This window comes from Coregonus clupeaformis, chromosome 14 (assembly GCF_020615455.1).
Source record: "Coregonus clupeaformis isolate EN_2021a chromosome 14, ASM2061545v1, whole genome shotgun sequence".
NCBI classification, from domain to species: Eukaryota; Metazoa; Chordata; class Actinopteri; order Salmoniformes; family Salmonidae; genus Coregonus; species Coregonus clupeaformis.
In genome coordinates, this window is record NC_059205.1 from 8,622,913 (window position 1) to 8,645,978 (window position 23,066).

Here is a 23,066-nt window from a genome sequence, read left to right on the forward strand (position 1 = left end):
ATGTGTTAGACTTGTAATATATACTATTAGAATGCTAGACTTGTGATAGATACTATTAGAATGTTAGACTTGTGATAGATACTATTAGAATGTGTTAGACTTGTGATAGATACTATTAGAATGTTAGACTTGTAATAGATACTATTACAATGTGTTGGACTTGTAATAGATACTACTAGAATGTTAGACTTTTGATAGATACTATTAGAATGTGTTAGACTTGTGATAGATACTATTAGAATGTTAGACTTGTGATATATACTATTAGAATGTGTTAGACTTGTGATAGATAATATTAGAATGTGTTAGACTTGTGATAGATACTATTAGAATGTGTTAGACTTGTAATAGATACTATTAGAATGTTAGACTTGTGATAGATACTATTAGAATGTGTTAGACTTGTGATAGATACTATTAGAATGTGTTAGACTTGTGATAGATACTATTAGAATGTGTTAGACTTGTGATAGATACTATTAGAATGTGTTAGACTTGTGATAGATACTATTAGAATGTGTTAGACTTGTAATATATACTATTAGAATGTTAGACTTGTGATAGATACTATTACAATGTGTTAGACTTGTGATAGATAATATAGATAATATGTGATAGATAATAATGTAATGTAATGTAATATTAGAATGTTAGACTTGTGATAGATACTATTACAATGTGTTAGACTTGTGATAGATACTATTAGAATGTTAGACTTGTAATAGATACTGTTAGAATGTGTTAGACTTGTAATAGATACTGTTAGGAATGTGTTAGACTTGTGATAGATACTATTAGAATGTGTTAGACTTGTAATAGATACTATTAGAATGTTAGACTTGTAATAGATACTATTAGAATGCTAGACTTGTAATAGATACTATTAGAATGTGTTAGACTTGTAATATATACTATTAGAATGTTAGACTTGTGATAGATACTATTACAATGTGTTAGACTTGTGATAGATAATATAGATAATATGTGATAGATAATAATGTAATGTAATGTAATATTAGAATGTTAGACTTGTGATAGATACTATTAGAATGTGTTAGACTTGTAATAGATACTATTAGAATGTTAGACTTGTGATAGATACTATTAGAATGTGTTAGACTTGTGATAGATACTATTAGAATGTGTTAGACTTGTAATATATACTATTAGAATGTTAGACTTGTGATAGATACTATTACAATGTGTTAGACTTGTGATAGATAATATAGATAATATGTGATAGATAATAATGTAATGTAATGTAATGTAATATTAGAATGTTAGACTTGTAATAGATACTATTAGAATGTTAGACTTGTGATAGATACTATTAGAATGTGTTAGACTTGTAATATATACTATTAGAATGCTAGACTTGTGATAGATACTATTAGAATGTTAGACTTGTAATAGATACTATTAGAATGTGTTAGACTTGTAATAGATACTACTAGAATGTTAGACTTTTGATAGATACTATTAGAATGTGTTAGACTTGTGATAGATACTATTAGAATGTGTTAGACTTGTGATAGATACTATTAGAATGTGTTAGACTTGTGATAGATACTATTAGAATGTTAGACTTGTAATAGATACTATTAGAATGTGTTAAACTTGTGATAGATACTATTAGAATGTGTTAGACTTGTAAAATATACTATTAGAATGTTAGACTTGTAATAGATACTATTAGAATGTTAGACTTGTAATAGATACTATTAGAATGCTAGACTTGTAATAGATACTATTAGAATGTTAGACTTGTAATAGATACTATTAGAATGTGTTAGACTTGTGATAGATACTATTAGAATGTTAGACTTGTAATAGATACTATTAGAATGTTAGACTTGTGATAGATACTATTAGAATGTGTTAGACTTGTAATATATACTATTAGAATGCTAGACTTGTGATAGATACTATTAGAATGTTAGACTTGTGATAGATACTATTAGAATGTGTTAGACTTGTGATAGATACTATTAGAATGTGTTAGACTTGTGATAGATACTATTAGAATGTGTTAGACTTGTGATAGATACTATTAGAATGTTAGACTTGTGATAGATACTATTACAATGTGTTAGACTTGTGATAGATACTATTAGAATGTTAGACTTGTAATAGATACTGTTAGAATGTGTTAGACTTGTAATAGATACTATTAGAATGTGTTAGACTTGTGATAGATACTATTAGAATGTGTTAGACTTGTAATAGATACTATTAGAATGTTAGACTTGTAATAGATACTATTAGAATGCTAGACTTGTAATAGATACTATTAGAATGTTAGACTTGTAATAGATACTATTAGAATGTGTTAGACTTGTGATAGATACTATTAGAATGTTAGACTTGTAATAGATACTATTAGAATGTTAGACTTGTGATAGATACTATTAGAATGTGTTAGACTTGTAATATATACTATTAGAATGCTAGACTTGTGATAGATACTATTAGAATGTTAGACTTGTGATAGATACTATTAGAATGTGTTAGACTTGTGATAGATACTATTAGAATGTGTTAGACTTGTGATAGATACTATTAGAATGTGTTAGACTTGTGATAGATACTATTAGAATGTTAGACTTGTGATAGATACTATTAGAATGTGTAGACTTGTGATAGATACTATTAGAATGTGTTAGACTTGTGAATAGATACTATTAGAATGTGTTAGACTTGTAATAGATACTATTAGAATGTGTTAGACTTGTGATAGATACTATTAGAATGTTAGACTTGTGATAGATACTATGCTAGAATCAAAGATGTTAGACTTGTGATAGATACTATTAGAATGTTAGACTTGTAATAGATACTATTAGAATGTGTTAGACTTGTGATAGATACTATTAGAATGTGTTAGACTTGTATAGATACTATTAGAATGTTAGACTTGTGATAGATACTATTAGAATGTTAGACTTGTGATAGATACTATTAGAATGTGTTAGACTTGTGATAGATACTATTAGAATGTTAGACTTGTAATAGATACTATTACAATGTGTTAGACTTGTGATAGATACTATTAGAATGTTAGACTTGTAATAGATACTATTAGAATGTGTTAGACTTGTAATAGATACTACTAGAATGTTAGACTTTGTGATATATACTATTAGAATGTGTTAGACTTGTGATAGATACTATTAGAATGTTTAGACTTGTGATAGATACTATTAGAATGTGTTAGACTTGTAATAGATACTATTAGAATGTTAGACTTGTAATAGATACTATTAGAATGTGTTAGACTTGTGATAGATACTATTAGAATGTGTTAGACTTGTGATAGATACTATTAGAATGTGTTAGACTTGTGATAGATACTATTAGAATGTGCTAGACTTGTGATAGATACTATTAGAATGTGTTAGACTTGTAATATATACTATTAGAATGTTAGACTTGTGATAGATACTATTACAATGTGTTAGACTTGTGATAGATAATATAGATAATATTGATAGATAATAATGTAATGTAATTAATTAGAATGTTAGACTTGTGATAGATACTATTACAATGTGTTAGACTTGTGATAGATACTATTAGAATGTTAGACTTGTAATAGATACTGTTAGAATGTGTTAGACTTGTAATAGATACTGTTAGAATGTGTTAGACTTGTGATAGATACTATTAGAATGTGTTAGACTTGTAATAGATACTATTAGAATGTGTTAGACTTGTAATAGATACTATTAGAATGTTAGACTTGTGATTAGATACTATTAGAATGTTAGACTTGTAATAGATACTATTAGAATGTGTTAGACTTGTAATAGATACTATTAGAATGTGTTAGACTTGTAATAGATACTATTAGAATGTATTAGACTTGATAGATAATTAGAATGTGTTAGACTTGTAATAGATACTATTAGAATGTTAGACTTGTAATAGATACTATTAGAATGTTAGACTTGTAATAGATACTATTAGAATGTTTAGACTTGTGATAGATACTATTAGAATGTTAGACTTGTAATAGATACTATTAGAATGCTAGACTTGTGATAGATACTATTAGAATGTTAGACTTGTGATAGATACTATTAGAATGTGTTAGACTTGTAATAGATACTATTAGAATGTTAGACTTGTAATAGATACTATTACAATGTGTTAGACTTGTACTAGATACTACTAGAATGTTAGACTTTTGATAGATACTATTAGAATGTGTTAGACTTGTGATAGATACTATTAGAATGTTAGACTTGTGATATATACTATTAGAATGTGTTAGACTTGTGATAGATAATATTAGAATGTGTTAGACTTGTGATAGATACTATTAGAATGTGTTAGACTTGTAATAGATACTATTAGAATGTTAGACTTGTGATAGATACTATTAGAATGTGTTAGACTTGTGATAGATACTATTAGAATGTGTTAGACTTGTGATAGATACTATTAGAATGTGTTAGACTTGTAATATATACTATTAGAATGTTAGACTTGTGATAGATACTATTACAATGTGTTAGACTTGTGATAGATAATATAGATAATATGTGATAGATAATAATGTAATGTAATGTAATATTAGAATGTTAGACTTGTAATAGATACTATTAGAATGTTAGACTTGTGATAGATACTATTAGAATGTGTTAGACTTGTAATATATACTATTAGAATGCTAGACTTGTGATAGATACTATTAGAATGTTAGACTTGTAATAGATACTGTTAGAATGTGTTAGACTTGTAATATATACTATTAGAATGTGTTAGACTTGTGATAGAGACTATTAGAATGTGTTAGACTTGTGATAGATACTATTAGAATGTTAGACTTGTAATAGATACTATTAGAATGCTAGACTTGTAATAGATACTATTAGAATGTTAGACTTGTAATAGATACTATTAGAATGCTAGACTTGTAATAGATACTATTAGAATGTTAGACTTGTAATAGATACTATTAGAATGTTAGACTTGTAATAGATACTATTACAATGTGTTAGACTTGTAATAGATACTACTAGAATGTTAGACTTTTGATAGATACTATTAGAATGTGTTAGACTTGTGATAGATACTATTAGAATGTTAGACTTGTGATATATACTATTAGAATGTGTTAGACTTGTGATGATACTATTAGAATGTGTTAGACTTGTGATAGATACTATTAGAATGTGTTAGACTTGTAATAGATACTATTAGAATGTTAGACTTGTGATAGATACTATTAGAATGTGTTAGACTTGTGATAGATACTATTAGAATGTGTTAGACTTGTAATATATACTATTAGAATGTTAGACTTGTGATAGATACTATTACAATGTGTTAGACTTGTGATAGATAATATAGATAATATGTGATAGATAATAATGTAATGTAATGTAATGTAATATTAGAATGTTAGACTTGTAATAGATACTATTAGAATGTTAGACTTGTGATAGATACTATTAGAATGTGTTAGACTTGTAATATATACTATTAGAATGCTAGACTTGTGATAGATACTATTAGAATGTTAGACTTGTAATAGATACTATTAGAATGTGTTAGACTTGTAATAGATACTACTAGAATGTTAGACTTTTGATAGATACTATTAGAATGTGTTAGACTTGTGATAGATACTATTAGAATGTGTTAGACTTGTGATAGATACTATTAGAATGTGTTAGACTTGTGATAGATACTATTAGAATGTTAGACTTGTAATAGATACTATTAGAATGTGTTAAACTTGTGATAGATACTATTAGAATGTGTTAGACTTGTAAAATATACTATTAGAATGTTAGACTTGTAATAGATACTATTAGAATGTTAGACTTGTAATAGATACTATTAGAATGCTAGACTTGTAATAGATACTATTAGAATGTTAGACTTGTAATAGATACTATTAGAATGTGTTAGACTTGTGATAGATACTATTAGAATGTTAGACTTGTAATAGATACTATTAGAATGTTAGACTTGTGATAGATACTATTAGAATGTGTTAGACTTGTAATATATACTATTAGAATGCTAGACTTGTGATAGATACTATTAGAATGTTAGACTTGTGATAGATACTATTAGAATGTGTTAGACTTGTGATAGATACTATTAGAATGTGTTAGACTTGTGATAGATACTATTAGAATGTGTTAGACTTGTGATAGATACTATTAGAATGTTAGACTTGTGATAGATACTATTACAATGTGTTAGACTTGTGATAGATACTATTAGAATGTTAGACTTGTAATAGATACTGTTAGAATGTGTTAGACTTGTAATAGATACTATTAGAATGTGTTAGACTTGTGATAGATACTATTAGAATGTGTTAGACTTGTAATAGATACTATTAGAATGTTAGACTTGTAATAGATACTATTAGAATGCTAGACTTGTAATAGATACTATTAGAATGTTAGACTTGTAATAGATACTATTAGAATGTGTTAGACTTGTGATAGATACTATTAGAATGTTAGACTTGTAATAGATACTATTAGAATGTTAGACTTGTGATAGATACTATTAGAATGTGTTAGACTTGTAATATATACTATTAGAATGCTAGACTTGTGATAGATACTATTAGAATGTTAGACTTGTGATAGATACTATTAGAATGTGTTAGACTTGTGATAGATACTATTAGAATGTGTTAGACTTGTGATAGATACTATTAGAATGTGTTAGACTTGTGATAGATACTATTAGAATGTTAGACTTGTGATAGATACTATTAGAATGTTAGACTTGTGATAGATACTATTAGAATGTTAGACTTGTAATAGATACTATTAGAATGTGTTAGACTTGTAATAGATAATATTAGAATGTGTTAGACTTGTGATAGATACTATTAGAATGTGTTAGACTTGTAATAGATACTATTAGAATGTTAGACTTGTGATATATACTATTAGAATGTGTTAGACTTGTGATAGATACTATTAGAATGTTAGACTTGTGATAGATACTATTACAATGTGTTAGACTTGTGATAGATACTATTAGAATGTTAGACTTGTAATAGATACTGTTAGAATGTGTTAGACTTGTAATAGATACTGTTAGAATGTGTTAGACTTGTGATAGATACTATTAGCATGTGTTAGACTTGTAATAGATACTATTAGAATGTTAGACTTGTAATAGATACTATTAGAATGCTAGACTTGTAATAGATACTATTAGAATGTTAGACTTGTAATAGATACTATTAGAATGTGTTAGACTTGTGATAGATACTATTAGAATGTTAGACTTGTAATATATACTATTAGAATGCTAGACTTGTGATAGATACTATTAGAATGTTAGACTTGTGATAGATACTATTAGAATGTGTTAGACTTGTGATAGATACTATTAGAATGTTAGACTTGTAATAGATACTATTACAATGTGTTAGACTTGTAATAGATACTACTAGAATGTTAGACTTTTGATAGATACTATTAGAATGTGTTAGACTTGTGATAGATACTATTAGAATGTTAGACTTGTGATATATACTATTAGAATGTGTTAGACTTGTGATAGATAATATTAGAATGTGTTAGACTTGTGATAGATACTATTAGAATGTGTTAGACTTGTAATAGATACTATTAGAATGTTAGACTTGTGATAGATACTATTAGAATGTGTTAGACTTGTGATAGATACTATTAGAATGTGTTAGACTTGTGATAGATACTATTAGAATGTGTTAGACTTGTGATAGATACTATTAGAATGTGTTAGACTTGTGATAGATACTATTAGAATGTGTTAGACTTGTAATATATACTATTAGAATGTTAGACTTGTGATAGATACTATTACAATGTGTTAGACTTGTGATAGATAATATAGATAATATGTGATAGATAATAATGTAATGTAATGTAATATTAGAATGTTAGACTTGTGATAGATACTATTACAATGTGTTAGACTTGTGATAGATACTATTAGAATGTTAGACTTGTAATAGATACTGTTAGAATGTGTTAGACTTGTAATAGATACTGTTAGAATGTGTTAGACTTGTGATAGATACTATTAGAATGTGTTAGACTTGTAATAGATACTATTAGAATGTTAGACTTGTAATAGATACTATTAGAATGCTAGACTTGTAATAGATACTATTAGAATGTGTTAGACTTGTAATATATACTATTAGAATGTTAGACTTGTGATAGATACTATTACAATGTGTTAGACTTGCGATAGATAATATAGATAATATGTGATAGATAATAATGTAATGTAATATTAGAATGTTAGACTTGTGATAGATACTATTACAATGTGTTAGACTTGTGATAGATACTATTAGAATGTTAGACTTGTAATAGATACTGTTAGAATGTGTTAGACTTGTAATAGATACTGTTAGAATGTGTTAGACTTGTGATAGATACTATTAGAATGTGTTAGACTTGTAATAGATACTATTAGAATGTTAGACTTGTAATAGATACTATTAGAATGCTAGACTTGTAATAGATACTATGTTAGACTTGTAAGATACTATTAGAATGTTTAGACTTGTGATAGATACTATTAGAATGTTAGACTTGTAATAGATACTATTAGAATGTGTTAGACTTGTGATAGATACTATTAGAATGTTAGACTTGTAATAGATACTATTAGAATGTTAGACTTGTGATAGATACTATTAGAATGTGTTAGACTTGTAATATATACTATTAGAATGCTAGACTTGTGATAGATACTATTAGAATGTTAGACTTGTGATAGATACTATTAGAATGTGTTAGACTTGTGATAGATACTATTAGAATGTTAGACTTGTAATAGATACTATTACAATGTGTTAGACTTGTAATAGATACTACTAGAATGTTAGACTTTTGATAGATACTATTAGGAATGTGTTAGACTTGTGATAGATACTATTAGAATGTTAGACTTGTGATATATACTATTAGAATGTGTTAGACTTGTGATAGATAATATTAGAATGTGTTAGACTTGTGATAGATACTATTAGAATGTGTTAGACTTGTAATAGATACTATTAGAATGTTAGACTTGTGATAGATACTATTAGAATGTGTTAGACTTGTGATAGATACTATTAGAATGTGTTAGACTTGTGATAGATACTATTAGAATGTGTTAGACTTGTAATATATACTATTAGAATGTTAGACTTGTGATAGATACTATTACAATGTGTTAGACTTGTGATAGATAATATAGATAATATGTGATAGATAATAATGTAATGTAATGTAATATTAGAATGTTAGACTTGTAATAGATACTATTAGAATGTTAGACTTGTGATAGATACTATTAGAATGTGTTAGACTTGTAATATATACTATTAGAATGCTAGACTTGTGATAGATACTATTAGAATGTTAGACTTGTAATAGATACTATTAGAATGTGTTAGACTTGTAATAGATACTACTAGAATGTTAGACTTTTGATAGATACTATTAGAATGTGTTAGACTTGTGATAGATACTATTAGAATGTGTTAGACTTGTGATAGATACTATTAGAATGTTAGACTTGTAATAGATACTATTACAATGTGTTAGACTTGTAATAGATACTACTAGAATGTTAGACTTTTGATAGATACTATTAGAATGTGTTAGACTTGTGATAGATACTATTAGAATGTGTTAGACTTGTGATAGATACTATTAGAATGTTAGACTTGTAATAGATACTATTAGAATGTGTTAGACTTGTAATAGATAATATTAGAATGTGTTAGACTTGTGATAGATACTATTAGAATGTGTTAGACTTGTAATAGATACTATTAGAATGTTAGACTTGTGATATATACTATTAGAATGTGTTAGACTTGTGATAGATACTATTAGAATGTTAGACTTGTGATAGATACTATTACAATGTGTTAGACTTGTGATAGATACTATTAGAATGTTAGACTTGTAATAGATACTGTTAGAATGTGTTAGACTTGTAATATATACTATTAGAATGTGTTAGACTTGTGATAGATACTATTAGAATGTGTTAGACTTGTGATAGATACTATTAGAATGTTAGACTTGTAATAGATACTATTAGAATGCTAGACTTGTAATAGATACTATTAGAATGTTAGACTTGTAATAGATACTATTAGAATGCTAGACTTGTAATAGATACTATTAGAATGTTAGACTTGTAATAGATACTATTAGAATGTTAGACTTGTAATAGATACTATTACAATGTGTTAGACTTGTAATAGATACTACTAGAATGTTAGACTTTGATAGATACTATTAGAATGTGTTAGACTTGTGATAGATACTATTAGAATGTTAGACTTGTGATATATACTATTAGAATGTGTTAGACTTGTGATAGATACTATTAGAATGTGTTAGACTTGTGATAGATACTATTAGAATGTGTTAGACTTGTAATAGATACTATTAGAATGTTAGACTTGTGATAGATACTATTAGAATGTGTTAGACTTGTGATAGATACTATTAGAATGTGTTAGACTTGTAATATATACTATTAGAATGTTAGACTTGTGATAGATACTATTACAATGTGTTAGACTTGTGATAGATAATATAGATAATATGTGATAGATAATAATGTAATGTAATGTAATGTAATATTAGAATGTTAGACTTGTAATAGATACTATTAGAATGTTAGACTTGTGATAGATACTATTAGAATGTGTTAGACTTGTAATATATACTATTAGAATGTGTTAGACTTGTAATAAATACTATTAGAATGTTAGACTTGTGATAGATACTATTAGAATGTGTTAGACTTGTGATAGATACTATTAGAATGTGTTAGACTTGTGATAGATACTATTAGAATGTGTTAGACTTGTAATATATACTATTAGAATGTTAGACTTGTGATAGATACTATTACAATGTGTTAGACTTGTGATAGATAATATAGATAATATGTGATAGATAATAATGTAATGTAATGTAATATTAGAATGTTAGACTTGTAATAGATACTATTAGAATGTTAGACTTGTGATAGATACTATTAGAATGTGTTAGACTTGTAATATATACTATTAGAATGCTAGACTTGTGATAGATACTATTAGAATGTTAGACTTGTGGTGTCTTCTTTATAGATACTATTAGAATGTGTTAGACTTGTGATAGATACTATTAGAATGTGTTAGACTTGTGATAGATACTATTACAATGTGCATGTTAGACTTGTAAGATAGATACTATTAGAATGTGTTAGACTTGTGATAGATACTATTAGAATGTTAGACTTGTGATAGATACTATTAGAATGTTAGACTTGTAATAGATACTATTAGAATGTGTTAGACTTGTAATAGATAATATTAGAATGTGTTAGACTTGTGATAGATACTATTAGAATGTGTTAGACTTGTAATAGATACTATTAGAATGTTAGACTTGTGATATATACTATTAGAATGTGTTAGACTTGTGATAGATACTATTAGAATGTTAGACTTGTGATAGATACTATTACAATGTGTTAGACTTGTGATAGATACTATTAGAATGTTAGACTTGTAATAGATACTGTTAGAATGTGTTAGACTTGTAATATATACTATTAGAATGTGTTAGACTTGTGATAGATACTATTAGAATGTGTTAGACTTGTGATAGATACTATTAGAATGTTAGACTTGTAATAGATACTATTAGAATGCTAGACTTGTAATAGATACTATTAGAATGTTAGACTTGTAATAGATACTATTAGAATGCTAGACTTGTAATAGATACTATTAGAATGTTAGACTTGTAATAGATACTATTAGAATGTTAGACTTGTAATAGATACTATTACAATGTGTTAGACTTGTAATAGATACTACTAGAATGTTAGACTTTTGATAGATACTATTAGAATGTGTTAGACTTGTGATAGATACTATTAGAATGTTAGACTTGTGATATATACTATTAGAATGTGTTAGACTTGTGATAGATACTATTAGAATGTGTTAGACTTGTGATAGATACTATTAGAATGTGTTAGACTTGTAATAGATACTATTAGAATGTTAGACTTGTGATAGATACTATTAGAATGTGTTAGACTTGTGATAGATACTATTAGAATGTGTTAGACTTGTAATATATACTATTAGAATGTTAGACTTGTGATAGATACTATTACAATGTGTTAGACTTGTGATAGATAATATAGATAATATGTGATAGATAATAATGTAATGTAATGTAATGTAATATTAGAATGTTAGACTTGTAATAGATACTATTAGAATGTTAGACTTGTGATAGATACTATTAGAATGTGTTAGACTTGTAATATATACTATTAGAATGCTAGACTTGTGATAGATACTATTAGAATGTTAGACTTGTAATAGATACTATTAGAATGTGTTAGACTTGTAATAGATACTACTAGAATGTTAGACTTTTGATAGATACTATTAGAATGTGTTAGACTTGTGATAGATACTATTAGAATGTGTTAGACTTGTGATAGATACTATTAGAATGTGTTAGACTTGTGATAGATACTATTAGAATGTTAGACTTGTAATAGATACTATTAGAATGTGTTAAACTTGTGATAGATACTATTAGAATGTGTTAGACTTGTAAAATATACTATTAGAATGTTAGACTTGTAATAGATACTATTAGAATGTTAGACTTGTAATAGATACTATTAGAATGCTAGACTTGTAATAGATACTATTAGAATGTTAGACTTGTAATAGATACTATTAGAATGTGTTAGACTTGTGATAGATACTATTAGAATGTTAGACTTGTAATAGATACTATTAGAATGTTAGACTTGTGATAGATACTATTAGAATGTGTTAGACTTGTAATATATACTATTAGAATGCTAGACTTGTGATAGATACTATTAGAATGTTAGACTTGTGATAGATACTATTAGAATGTGTTAGACTTGTGATAGATACTATTAGAATGTGTTAGACTTGTGATAGATACTATTAGAATGTGTTAGACTTGTGATAGATACTATTAGAATGTTAGACTTGTGATAGATACTATTACAATGTGTTAGACTTGTGATAGATACTATTAGAATGTTAGACTTGTAATAGATACTGTTAGAATGTGTTAGACTTGTAATAGATACTATTAGAATGTGTTAGACTTGTGATAGATACTATTAGAATGTGTTAGACTTGTAATAGATACTATTAGAATGTTAGACTTGTAATAGATACTATTAGAATGCTAGACTTGTAATAGATACTATTAGAATGTTAGACTTGTAATAGATACTATTAGAATGTGTTAGACTTGTGATAGATACTATTAGAATGTTAGACTTGTAATAGATACTATTAGAATGTTAGACTTGTGATAGATACTATTAGAATGTGTTAGACTTGTAATATATACTATTAGAATGCTAGACTTGTGATAGATACTATTAGAATGTTAGACTTGTGATAGATACTATTAGAATATGTTAGACTTGTGATAGATACTATTAGAATGTGTTAGACTTGTGATAGATACTATTAGAATGTGTTAGACTTGTGATAGATACTATTAGAATGTTAGACTTGTGATAAATACTATTAGAATGTTAGACTTGTGATAGATACTATTAGAATGTTAGACTTGTAATAGATACTATTAGAATGTGTTAGACTTGTAATAGATAATATTAGAATGTGTTAGACTTGTGATAGATACTATTAGAATGTGTTAGACTTGTAATAGATACTATTAGAATGTTAGACTTGTGATATATACTATTAGAATGTGTTAGACTTGTGATAGATACTATTAGAATGTTAGACTTGTGATAGATACTATTACAATGTGTTAGACTTGTGATAGATACTATTAGAATGTTAGACTTGTAATAGATACTGTTAGAATGTGTTAGACTTGTAATAGATACTGTTAGAATGTGTTAGACTTGTGATAGATACTATTAGCATGTGTTAGACTTGTAATAGATACTATTAGAATGTTAGACTTGTAATAGATACTATTAGAATGCTAGACTTGTAATAGATACTATTAGAATGTTAGACTTGTAATATATACTATTAGAATGTGTTAGACTTGTGATAGATACTATTAGAATGTTAGACTTGTAATAGATACTATTAGAATGTGTTAGACTTGTGATAGATACTATTAGAATGTTAGACTTGTAATAGATACTATTAGAATGTTAGCTTGTGATAGATACTATTAGAATGTGTTAGACTTGTAATATATACTATTAGAATGCTAGACTTGTGATAGATACTATTAGAATGTTAGACTTGTGATAGATACTATTAGAATGTGTTAGACTTGTGATAGATACTATTAGAATGTTAGACTTGTAATAGATACTATTACAATGTGTTAGACTTGTAATAGATACTACTAGAATGTTAGACTTTTGATAGATACTATTAGAATGTGTTAGACTTGTGATAGATACTATTAGAATGTTAGACTTGTGATATATACTATTAGAATGTGTTAGACTTGTGATAGATAATATTAGAATGTGTTAGACTTGTGATAGATACTATTAGAATGTGTTAGACTTGTAATAGATACTATTAGAATGTTAGACTTGTGATAGATACTATTAGAATGTGTTAGACTTGTGATAGATACTATTAGAATGTGTTAGACTTGTGATAGATACTATTAGAATGTGTTAGACTTGTGATAGATACTATTAGAATGTGTTAGACTTGTGATAGATACTATTAGAATGTGTTAGACTTGTAATATATACTATTAGAATGTTAGACTTGTGATAGATACTATTACAATGTGTTAGACTTGTGATAGATAATATAGATAATATGTGATAGATAATAATGTAATGTAATGTAATATTAGAATGTTAGACTTGTGATAGATACTATTACAATGTGTTAGACTTGTGATAGATACTATTAGAATGTTAGACTTGTAATAGATACTGTTAGAATGTGTTAGACTTGTAATAGATACTGTTAGAATGTGTTAGATTTGTGATAGATACTATTAGAATGTGTTAGACTTGTAATAGATACTATTAGAATGTTAGACTTGTAATAGATACTATTAGAATGCTAGACTTGTAATAGATACTATTAGAATGTGTTAGACTTGTAATATATACTATTAGAATGTTAGACTTGTGATAGATACTATTACAATGTGTTAGACTTGTGATAGATAATATAGATAATATGTGATAGATAATAATGTAATGTAATTATTAGAATGTTAGACTTGTGATAGATACTATTACAATGTGTTAGACTTGTGATAGATACTATTAGAATGTTAGACTTGTAATAGATACTGTTAGAATGTGTTAGACTTGTAATAGATACTGTTAGAATGTGTTAGACTTGTGATAGATACTATTAGAATGTGTTAGACTTGTAATAGATACTATTAGAATGTTAGACTTGTAATAGATACTATTAGAATGCTAGACTTGTAATAGATACTATTAGAATGTTAGACTTGTAATAGATACTATTAGAATGTGTTAGACTTGTGATAGATACTATTAGAATGTTAGACTTGTAATAGATACTATTAGAATGTGTTAGACTTGTGATAGATACTATTAGAATGCTAGACTTGTGATAGATACTATTAGAATGTTAGACTTGTGATAGATACTATTAGAATGTGTTAGACTTGTGATAGATACTATTAGAATGTGTTAGACTTGTGATAGATACTATTAGAATGTGTTAGACTTGTGATAGATACTATTAGAATGTTAGACTTGTGATAGATACTATTAGAATGTTAGACTTGTGATAGATACTATTAGAATGTTAGACTTGTAATAGATACTATTAGAATGTGTTAGACTTGTAATAGATAATATTAGAATGTGTTAGACTTGTGATAGATACTATTAGAATGTGTTAGACTTGTAATAGATACTATTAGAATGTTAGACTTGTGATATATACTATTAGAATGTGTTAGACTTGTGATAGATACTATTAGAATGTTAGACTTGTGATAGATACTATTACAATGTGTTAGACTTGTGATAGATACTATTAGAATGTTAGACTTGTAATAGATACTGTTAGAATGTGTTAGACTTGTAATAGATACTGTTAGAATGTGTTAGACTTGTGATAGATACTATTAGCATGTGTTAGACTTGTAATAGATACTATTAGAATGTTAGACTTGTAATAGATACTATTAGAATGCTAGACTTGTAATAGATACTATTAGAATGTTAGACTTGTAATAGATACTATTAGAATGTGTTAGACTTGTGATAGATACTATTAGAATGTTAGACTTGTAATAGATACTATTAGAATGTGTTAGACTTGTGATAGATACTATTAGAATGTTAGACTTGTGATAGATACTATTAGAATGTTAGACTTGTGATAGATACTATTAGAATGTGTTAGACTTGTAATATATACTATTAGAATGCTAGACTTGTGATAGATACTATTAGAATGTTAGACTTGTGATAGATACTATTAGAATGTGTTAGACTTGTGATAGATACTATTAGAATGTTAGACTTGTGATAGATACTATTACAATGTGTTAGACTTGTAATAGATACTACTAGAATGTTAGACTTTTGATAGATACTATTAGAATGTGTTTAGACTTGTGATAGATACTATTAGAATGTTAGACTTGTGATATATACTATTAGAATGTGTTAGACTTGTGATAGATAATATTAGAATGTGTTAGACTTGTGATAGATACTATTAGAATGTGTTAGACTTGTAATAGATACTATTAGAATGTTAGACTTGTGATAGATACTATTAGAATGTGTTAGACTTGTGATAGATACTATTAGAATGTGTTAGACTTGTGATAGATACTATTAGAATGTGTTAGACTTGTGATAGATACTATTAGAATGTGTTAGACTTGTGATAGATACTATTAGAATGTGTTAGACTTGTAATATATACTATTAGAATGTTAGACTTGTGATAGATACTATTACAATGTGTTAGACTTGTGATAGATAATATAGATAATATGTGATAGATAATAATGTAATGTAATGTAATATTAGAATGTTAGACTTGTGATAGATACTATTACAATGTGTTAGACTTGTGATAGATACTATTAGAATGTTAGACTTGTAATAGATACTGTTAGAATGTGTTAGACTTGTAATAGATACTGTTAGAATGTGTTAGATTTGTGATAGATACTATTAGAATGTGTTAGACTTGTAATAGATACTATTAGAATGTTAGACTTGTAATAGATACTATTAGAATGCTAGACTTGTAATAGATACTATTAGAATGTGTTAGACTTGTAATATATACTATTAGAATGTTAGACTTGTGATAGATACTATTACAATGTGTTAGACTTGTGATAGATAATATAGATAATATGTGATAGATAATAATGTAATGTAATGTAATATTAGAATGTTAGACTTGTGATAGATACTATTACAATGTGTTAGACTTGTGATAGATACTATTAGAATGTTAGACTTGTAATAGATACTGTTAGAATGTGTTAGACTTGTAATAGATACTGTTAGAATGTGTTAGACTTGTGATAGATACTATTAGAATGTGTTAGACTTGTAATAGATACTATTAGAATGTTAGACTTGTAATAGATACTATTAGAATGCTAGACTTGTAATAGATACTATTAGAATGTTAGACTTGTAATAGATACTATTAGAATGTGTTAGACTTGTGATAGATACTATTAGAATGTTAGACTTGTAATAGATACTATTAGAATGTGTTAGACTTGTGATAGATACTATTAGAATGTTAGACTTGTAATAGATACTATTAGAATGTTAGACTTGTGATAGATACTATTAGAATGTGTTAGACTTGTAATATATACTATTAGAATGCTAGACTTGTGATAGATACTATTAGAATGTTAGACTTGTGATAGATACTATTAGAATGTGTTAGACTTGTGATAGATACTATTAGAATGTTAGACTTGTAATAGATACTATTACAATGTGTTAGACTTGTAATAGATACTACTAGAATGTTAGACTTTTGATAGATACTATTAGAATGTGTTAGACTTGTGATAGATACTATTAGAATGTTAGACTTGTGATATATACTATTAGAATGTGTTAGACTTGTGATAGATAATATTAGAATGTGTTAGACTTGTGATAGATACTATTAGAATGTGTTAGACTTGTAATAGATACTATTAGAATGTTAGACTTGTGATAGATACTATTAGAATGTGTTAGACTTGTGATAGATACTATTAGAATGTGTTAGACTTGTGATAGATACTATTAGAATGTGTTAGACTTGTAATATATACTATTAGAATGTTAGACTTGTGATAGATACTATTACAATGTGTTAGACTTGTGATAGATAATATAGATAATATGTGATAGATAATAATGTAATGTAAATGTAATATTAGAATGTTAGACTTGTAATAGATACTATTAGAATGTTAGACTTGTGATAGATACTATTAGAATGTGTTAGACTTGTAATATATACTATTAGAATGCTAGACTTGTGATAGATACTATTAGAATGTTAGACTTGTAATAGATACTATTAGAATGTGTTAGACTTGTAATAGATACTACTAGAATGTTAGACTTTGATAGATACTATTAGAATGTGTTAGACTTGTGATAGATACTATTAGAATGTGTTAGACTTGTGATAGATACTATTAGAATGTGTTAGACTTGTGATAGATACTATTAGAATGTTAGACTTGTGATAGATACTATTAGAATGTTAGACTTGTGATAGATACTATTAGAATGTGTTAGACTTGTGATAGATACTATTAGAATGTTAGACTTGTGATAGATACTATTACAATGTGTTAGACTTGTGATAGATACTATTAGAATGTTAGACTTGTAAAATATACTATTAGAATGTTAGACTTGTGATAGATACTATTAGAATGTGTTAGACTTGTAATAGATACTATTAGAATGTGTTAGACTTGTGATAGATACTATTAGAATGTGTTAGACTTGTGATAGATACTATTAGAATGTGTTAGACTTGTGATAGATACTATTAGAATGTGTTAGACTTGTGATAGATACTATTAGAATGTTAGACTTGTGATAGATACTATTAGAATGTGTTAGACTTGTGATAGATACTATTAGAATGTGTTAGACTTGTGATAGACTTGCGACTTATTTGTTTTTCTTCAACTGATTTCCACTAAGTTAGAGATACTACTAACCTAACTGCGGTTGCTCTGCTAACATTACATTGTGTTGTAAAAATGTTTGGTACAGCAACATGCTACTGATATTCTCCCACCCCACCTCCCCCAGGCTCGGCCTTTCAGCCCCCCAGTCTCCGGCAGCCCCCCTCCCTTTGCCCCCCTGGCCCGAGCCGAGAGTTCCTCCTCCATCTCCTCCATCACCTTGCTGAGCGCAGCCTCCACCCCCACCATGGGGAGAGAGCTCAACATATCCACCACAGGTACTACCATCCTCCATAACACCTCATTCACCACTGTATGCCTCTGGTGTTAACACATTCGGTGTTCATCATAATGAACTGTTCATTATTTTGTCATTTTGAAAGTGGAGGTATGCTCACATTTGAAGCATAAAATATGACTTTTGTGAAACCATAATGGGACAAACTGGTGAAATACTGTCGATAGAGTGATGAATACCTTCCTCGTCATCTTCACTCTCCTAAACACACAATGATCTACACCTCCCATGCTCCAATCAGACTCCACCAGACAGCACACTTTCTTTCTATCCATCCATCATGCTCCATCTGTCTTGTGATGGGGGTTACACCTCCAGGAAGTCATCCACCTCTCCTCTCCTCTTCTCTTCCTCTGCTCCTGCCTGCCTCTCATCCCCCTCTCCCTCCCTCCATGTCCTCTACCCCGCCCCACATGAACAGAGGAAAAACAGCCAACCATGGTATGGTTTGACCATGGCCGCTTTTATTTGTCTTTTGGAGGTGAGTCGTACCGGGGTCATATTCATTAGGTCACACTGCGGAAATAAACGTTCTGCAGCGGAAAAGGAAAACTAGCATTTCTTATTGGATAAGTTCAGGTAGTCCTTTTCAGTCCGTTTGGCGCCTAATGAATATGACTCCGTACCAGTGCATGGAGGCTACCGTACTGTACTGCACTACCCTGGCTGTCCATGTTTCTCTGGTCTCGTCAAGCGTTATTTTATCGCTTTCTATGATCTGTCCAATCTTCTATCTTGCTATTTCTACGCTCTTCCCCTCTCTCTCCCTTACGCATGTCTGCTCATTTGACCACATGTCTGTAGGCCGTTACACACACAGGAAGTGATATAGCTACTGAGATTAGTGCCTTTCTGTGGTGATCAACCGTGTGTGTGTGTGTGTGTGTGTTGTGTGTGTGTTGTGTGTGTGTTGTGTGTGTCGTGTGTGTGTGTGTGTGTGTGTCGTGTGTGTATGCGTGTGCGTGTCAGGATGCTCCAGAGGACCCAGCCCACTGACCATGGGAGGCCAGGACACTCTGCCTGTGGCGGCTGCCTTCACCGAGACCATCAACGCCTACTTCAAAGGAGCCGACCCCAGCAAGTAAGGCTAGCATTCCTATCAATGCTAGGCTATTCCTCTCAATGCTAGGCTAATGCTAACACAAGTAGCAATATTGATACTGAAATGAATAACAACATTGATGTCGAATTTATATCAAAGTTAATACTGATGTGAATGCAAATTCATGACAACGTGATGTTTCAGCCGGCAAAGCGACCCTCATCAGAGTATATGCAACAAGTAAGATGGCTATGATATTGTTGATATATATATCATATTGCAACTACTGTATGACTATTTCATTTCAATTTCAAACTGTATTGTCTCCTTTTGTTGTCCCCATAGGGAAATGCATTGTGCCTAGGCTATATATTGTTCTGAAAACTGAGAATGTGGCTATTTCTGTGTGAAATGTAGTTTGTTTGTGGCACCCCTATGGATTCTGGGTACTGTAGTTTCCTCTTTTTGACTGACCCATTTTTGAGCACTGAGCTGGCTCTGTTCTCCATGATCTAGGTGTGTGGTGAAAATCACTGGGGAGATGGTGCTGTCTTTCCCAGCAGGCATCACCAGGCACTTTGCCAGCCACCCGTCTGCCCCCGTACTCACCTTCAGCATCAGCAACTACTGCCGGCTAGAGCAGGTCCTCCCCAACCCACATCTACTGTGCTGGTAAGGCTTATTATACAGTACACTGACTCAATATTGTGTTTTGGGGCAAGGAATTCATATTTTTTTATTTTGGGGGAATGTTCCAAACGATGGGCTCTTGGTGGATGCCCCTAATCGTAGTAGACAGTCACAGGACCAATAGTAACATGTTTTAATCCTTATATTTGAACAATAAGGCAGAAGAGCCTGTGCTTTATCATGAATGTAGTCACAGGAAAATGGTGTTGTTCAGCCTGACACGCTGGCTCAGATTGGTTATAGAGAGACACCCCTGTGATTGGTTAGGGAGAGACACCCCTGTGATTGGTTAGGGAGAGACATCCCTGTGATTTGAAACCTGGTTAAACCACTTACCATGATCACCAAACAATTTATTGGAAAACATGCAAGATAATATCATAATATACAGTACTTGAATCAGATACAGTCATTGTACTATTGTACCATCAGCAAACCAAAAATGCCCATTTTTAGTGACACCACCATGTCCAATGTGGACACCAAGGAATTCTGGGTAAATATGCCAAACCTGATGAGCCACCTGAGGAGAGTGGCTGACCAGAAGCCTCAAGCAACCTACTACAATGTGGACATGATCAAATATCAGGTGAGACCATCTGGATAGAACATATTATTACAGGGTATACTGTATAGTCACAATGACATGTAATTGTTAAACAAATGCATTGAAGTTACTCTACTCTTACATAGCTCAGCACATATTGTTGTCAGCGCAGAGTTAAATCCAAATACTGTTGTGTGTGTGTGTGTGCGGGCACATGCACATGACTGTGTTTTTGCATGCATGCATGTGTGTGTGTGTCTCAGGTGGCAGCTGAGGGGATCCAGTCTACTCCTCTGAACCTGGCGGTGAGTTGGCGTGGCGACACCACCAGCACGGACCTCAGAATAGACTACAAATACAACATGGAGGCCATGGCCGCCGCCCCCTCCCCCCTCCACAACATCCACTTCCTGGTCCCTGTGGACGGGGGCGTGGCCAAACTCCAAGCCATGATCCCCACTGCCACCTGGTGAGGATGCTGAATTGCTGACTGAGATTTTTAAAAACATATTTGTATGTATTTATCCAGGTTAGTGTCATTGAAATAATAAAGGCAACTATAACTTTATTTTGTTTTGTCTCTAAGGAACCCAGAGCAGCAGAACATTCTATGGAAGATACCAAGCCTTTCCCAAAGGTCTGAAAATGGAGGTAGGTGATCTTCCTCTTTCACTTTTCCTGTGTCTTCTTCCCCCTCTTCCTCCTCTTCTGTCTTCCCCCTCTTCCCCCTCTTCCTCCTCTTCCTCCTCTTCTGTCTTCCTCCTCATCGTCTTTGTTATCATCTGCCTCAACTTTGTCGTCATAATCGTAATTATACTCTTCGTCATCACATCACCATCACCACCACATAATCATCACCATCTTCACCACCACCATCACATAATCATCACCATCTTCACTACCATCATCATCACCAACACTATCATCTCACCATCATCATCACCATCATCACCATCATCATCATCATCATTATTCTCTTTCCTATAGGAGTGGGGGCTCTACTGGGCAGGTTCCAGTTGACAGACGGTCCCAGTAAGCCGTCTCAGTTAGCGGTGCAGTTTACCAGTGAAGGCAGCACTCTGTCCGGCTGTGACATCCAGCTGGTGGGGGCCGGCTACAGGCTCTCGCTGGTCAAAAAGAGATTTGCAGCAGGTCAGTGTCTGTGTGTGAGGGAAGCATGAAAATACTAGCCTGGTCCCAGATCGGTTTGTGCTGTCTTGCCTACTTCCATGGTCATTGTCACACGTTCTGGGATCACGGGCCCCATTTGAAACTGAACTGAAATTGTATTGATTC

At 29.9% G+C, this 23,066-nt stretch overlaps 1 protein-coding gene across 4 annotated transcripts in view; it reads left to right on the forward strand.

The window, feature by feature from the left end:
* The window catches only part of LOC121580673 (SH3-containing GRB2-like protein 3-interacting protein 1), a 65,795-nt gene that overhangs the window by 40,307 nt on the left and 2,422 nt on the right, over positions 1-23,066 (forward strand). For 3 of the 4 annotated variants that reach the window (XM_041895654.1, XM_041895657.1, XM_041895656.1), the window contains 8 exons: positions 19,321-19,471; positions 20,461-20,572; positions 20,738-20,773; positions 21,050-21,205; positions 21,680-21,812; positions 22,034-22,239; positions 22,357-22,421; positions 22,758-22,922. In XM_041895654.1, coding sequence (XP_041751588.1) covers positions 19,321-19,471; positions 20,461-20,572; positions 20,738-20,773; positions 21,050-21,205; positions 21,680-21,812; positions 22,034-22,239; positions 22,357-22,421; positions 22,758-22,922 — 1,024 coding nt within the window. The remainder of the gene's footprint in view (positions 1-19,320; positions 19,472-20,460; positions 20,573-20,737; positions 20,774-21,049; positions 21,206-21,679; positions 21,813-22,033; positions 22,240-22,356; positions 22,422-22,757; positions 22,923-23,066) is intronic. The other variant, XM_041895655.1, reaches the window with a different exon arrangement.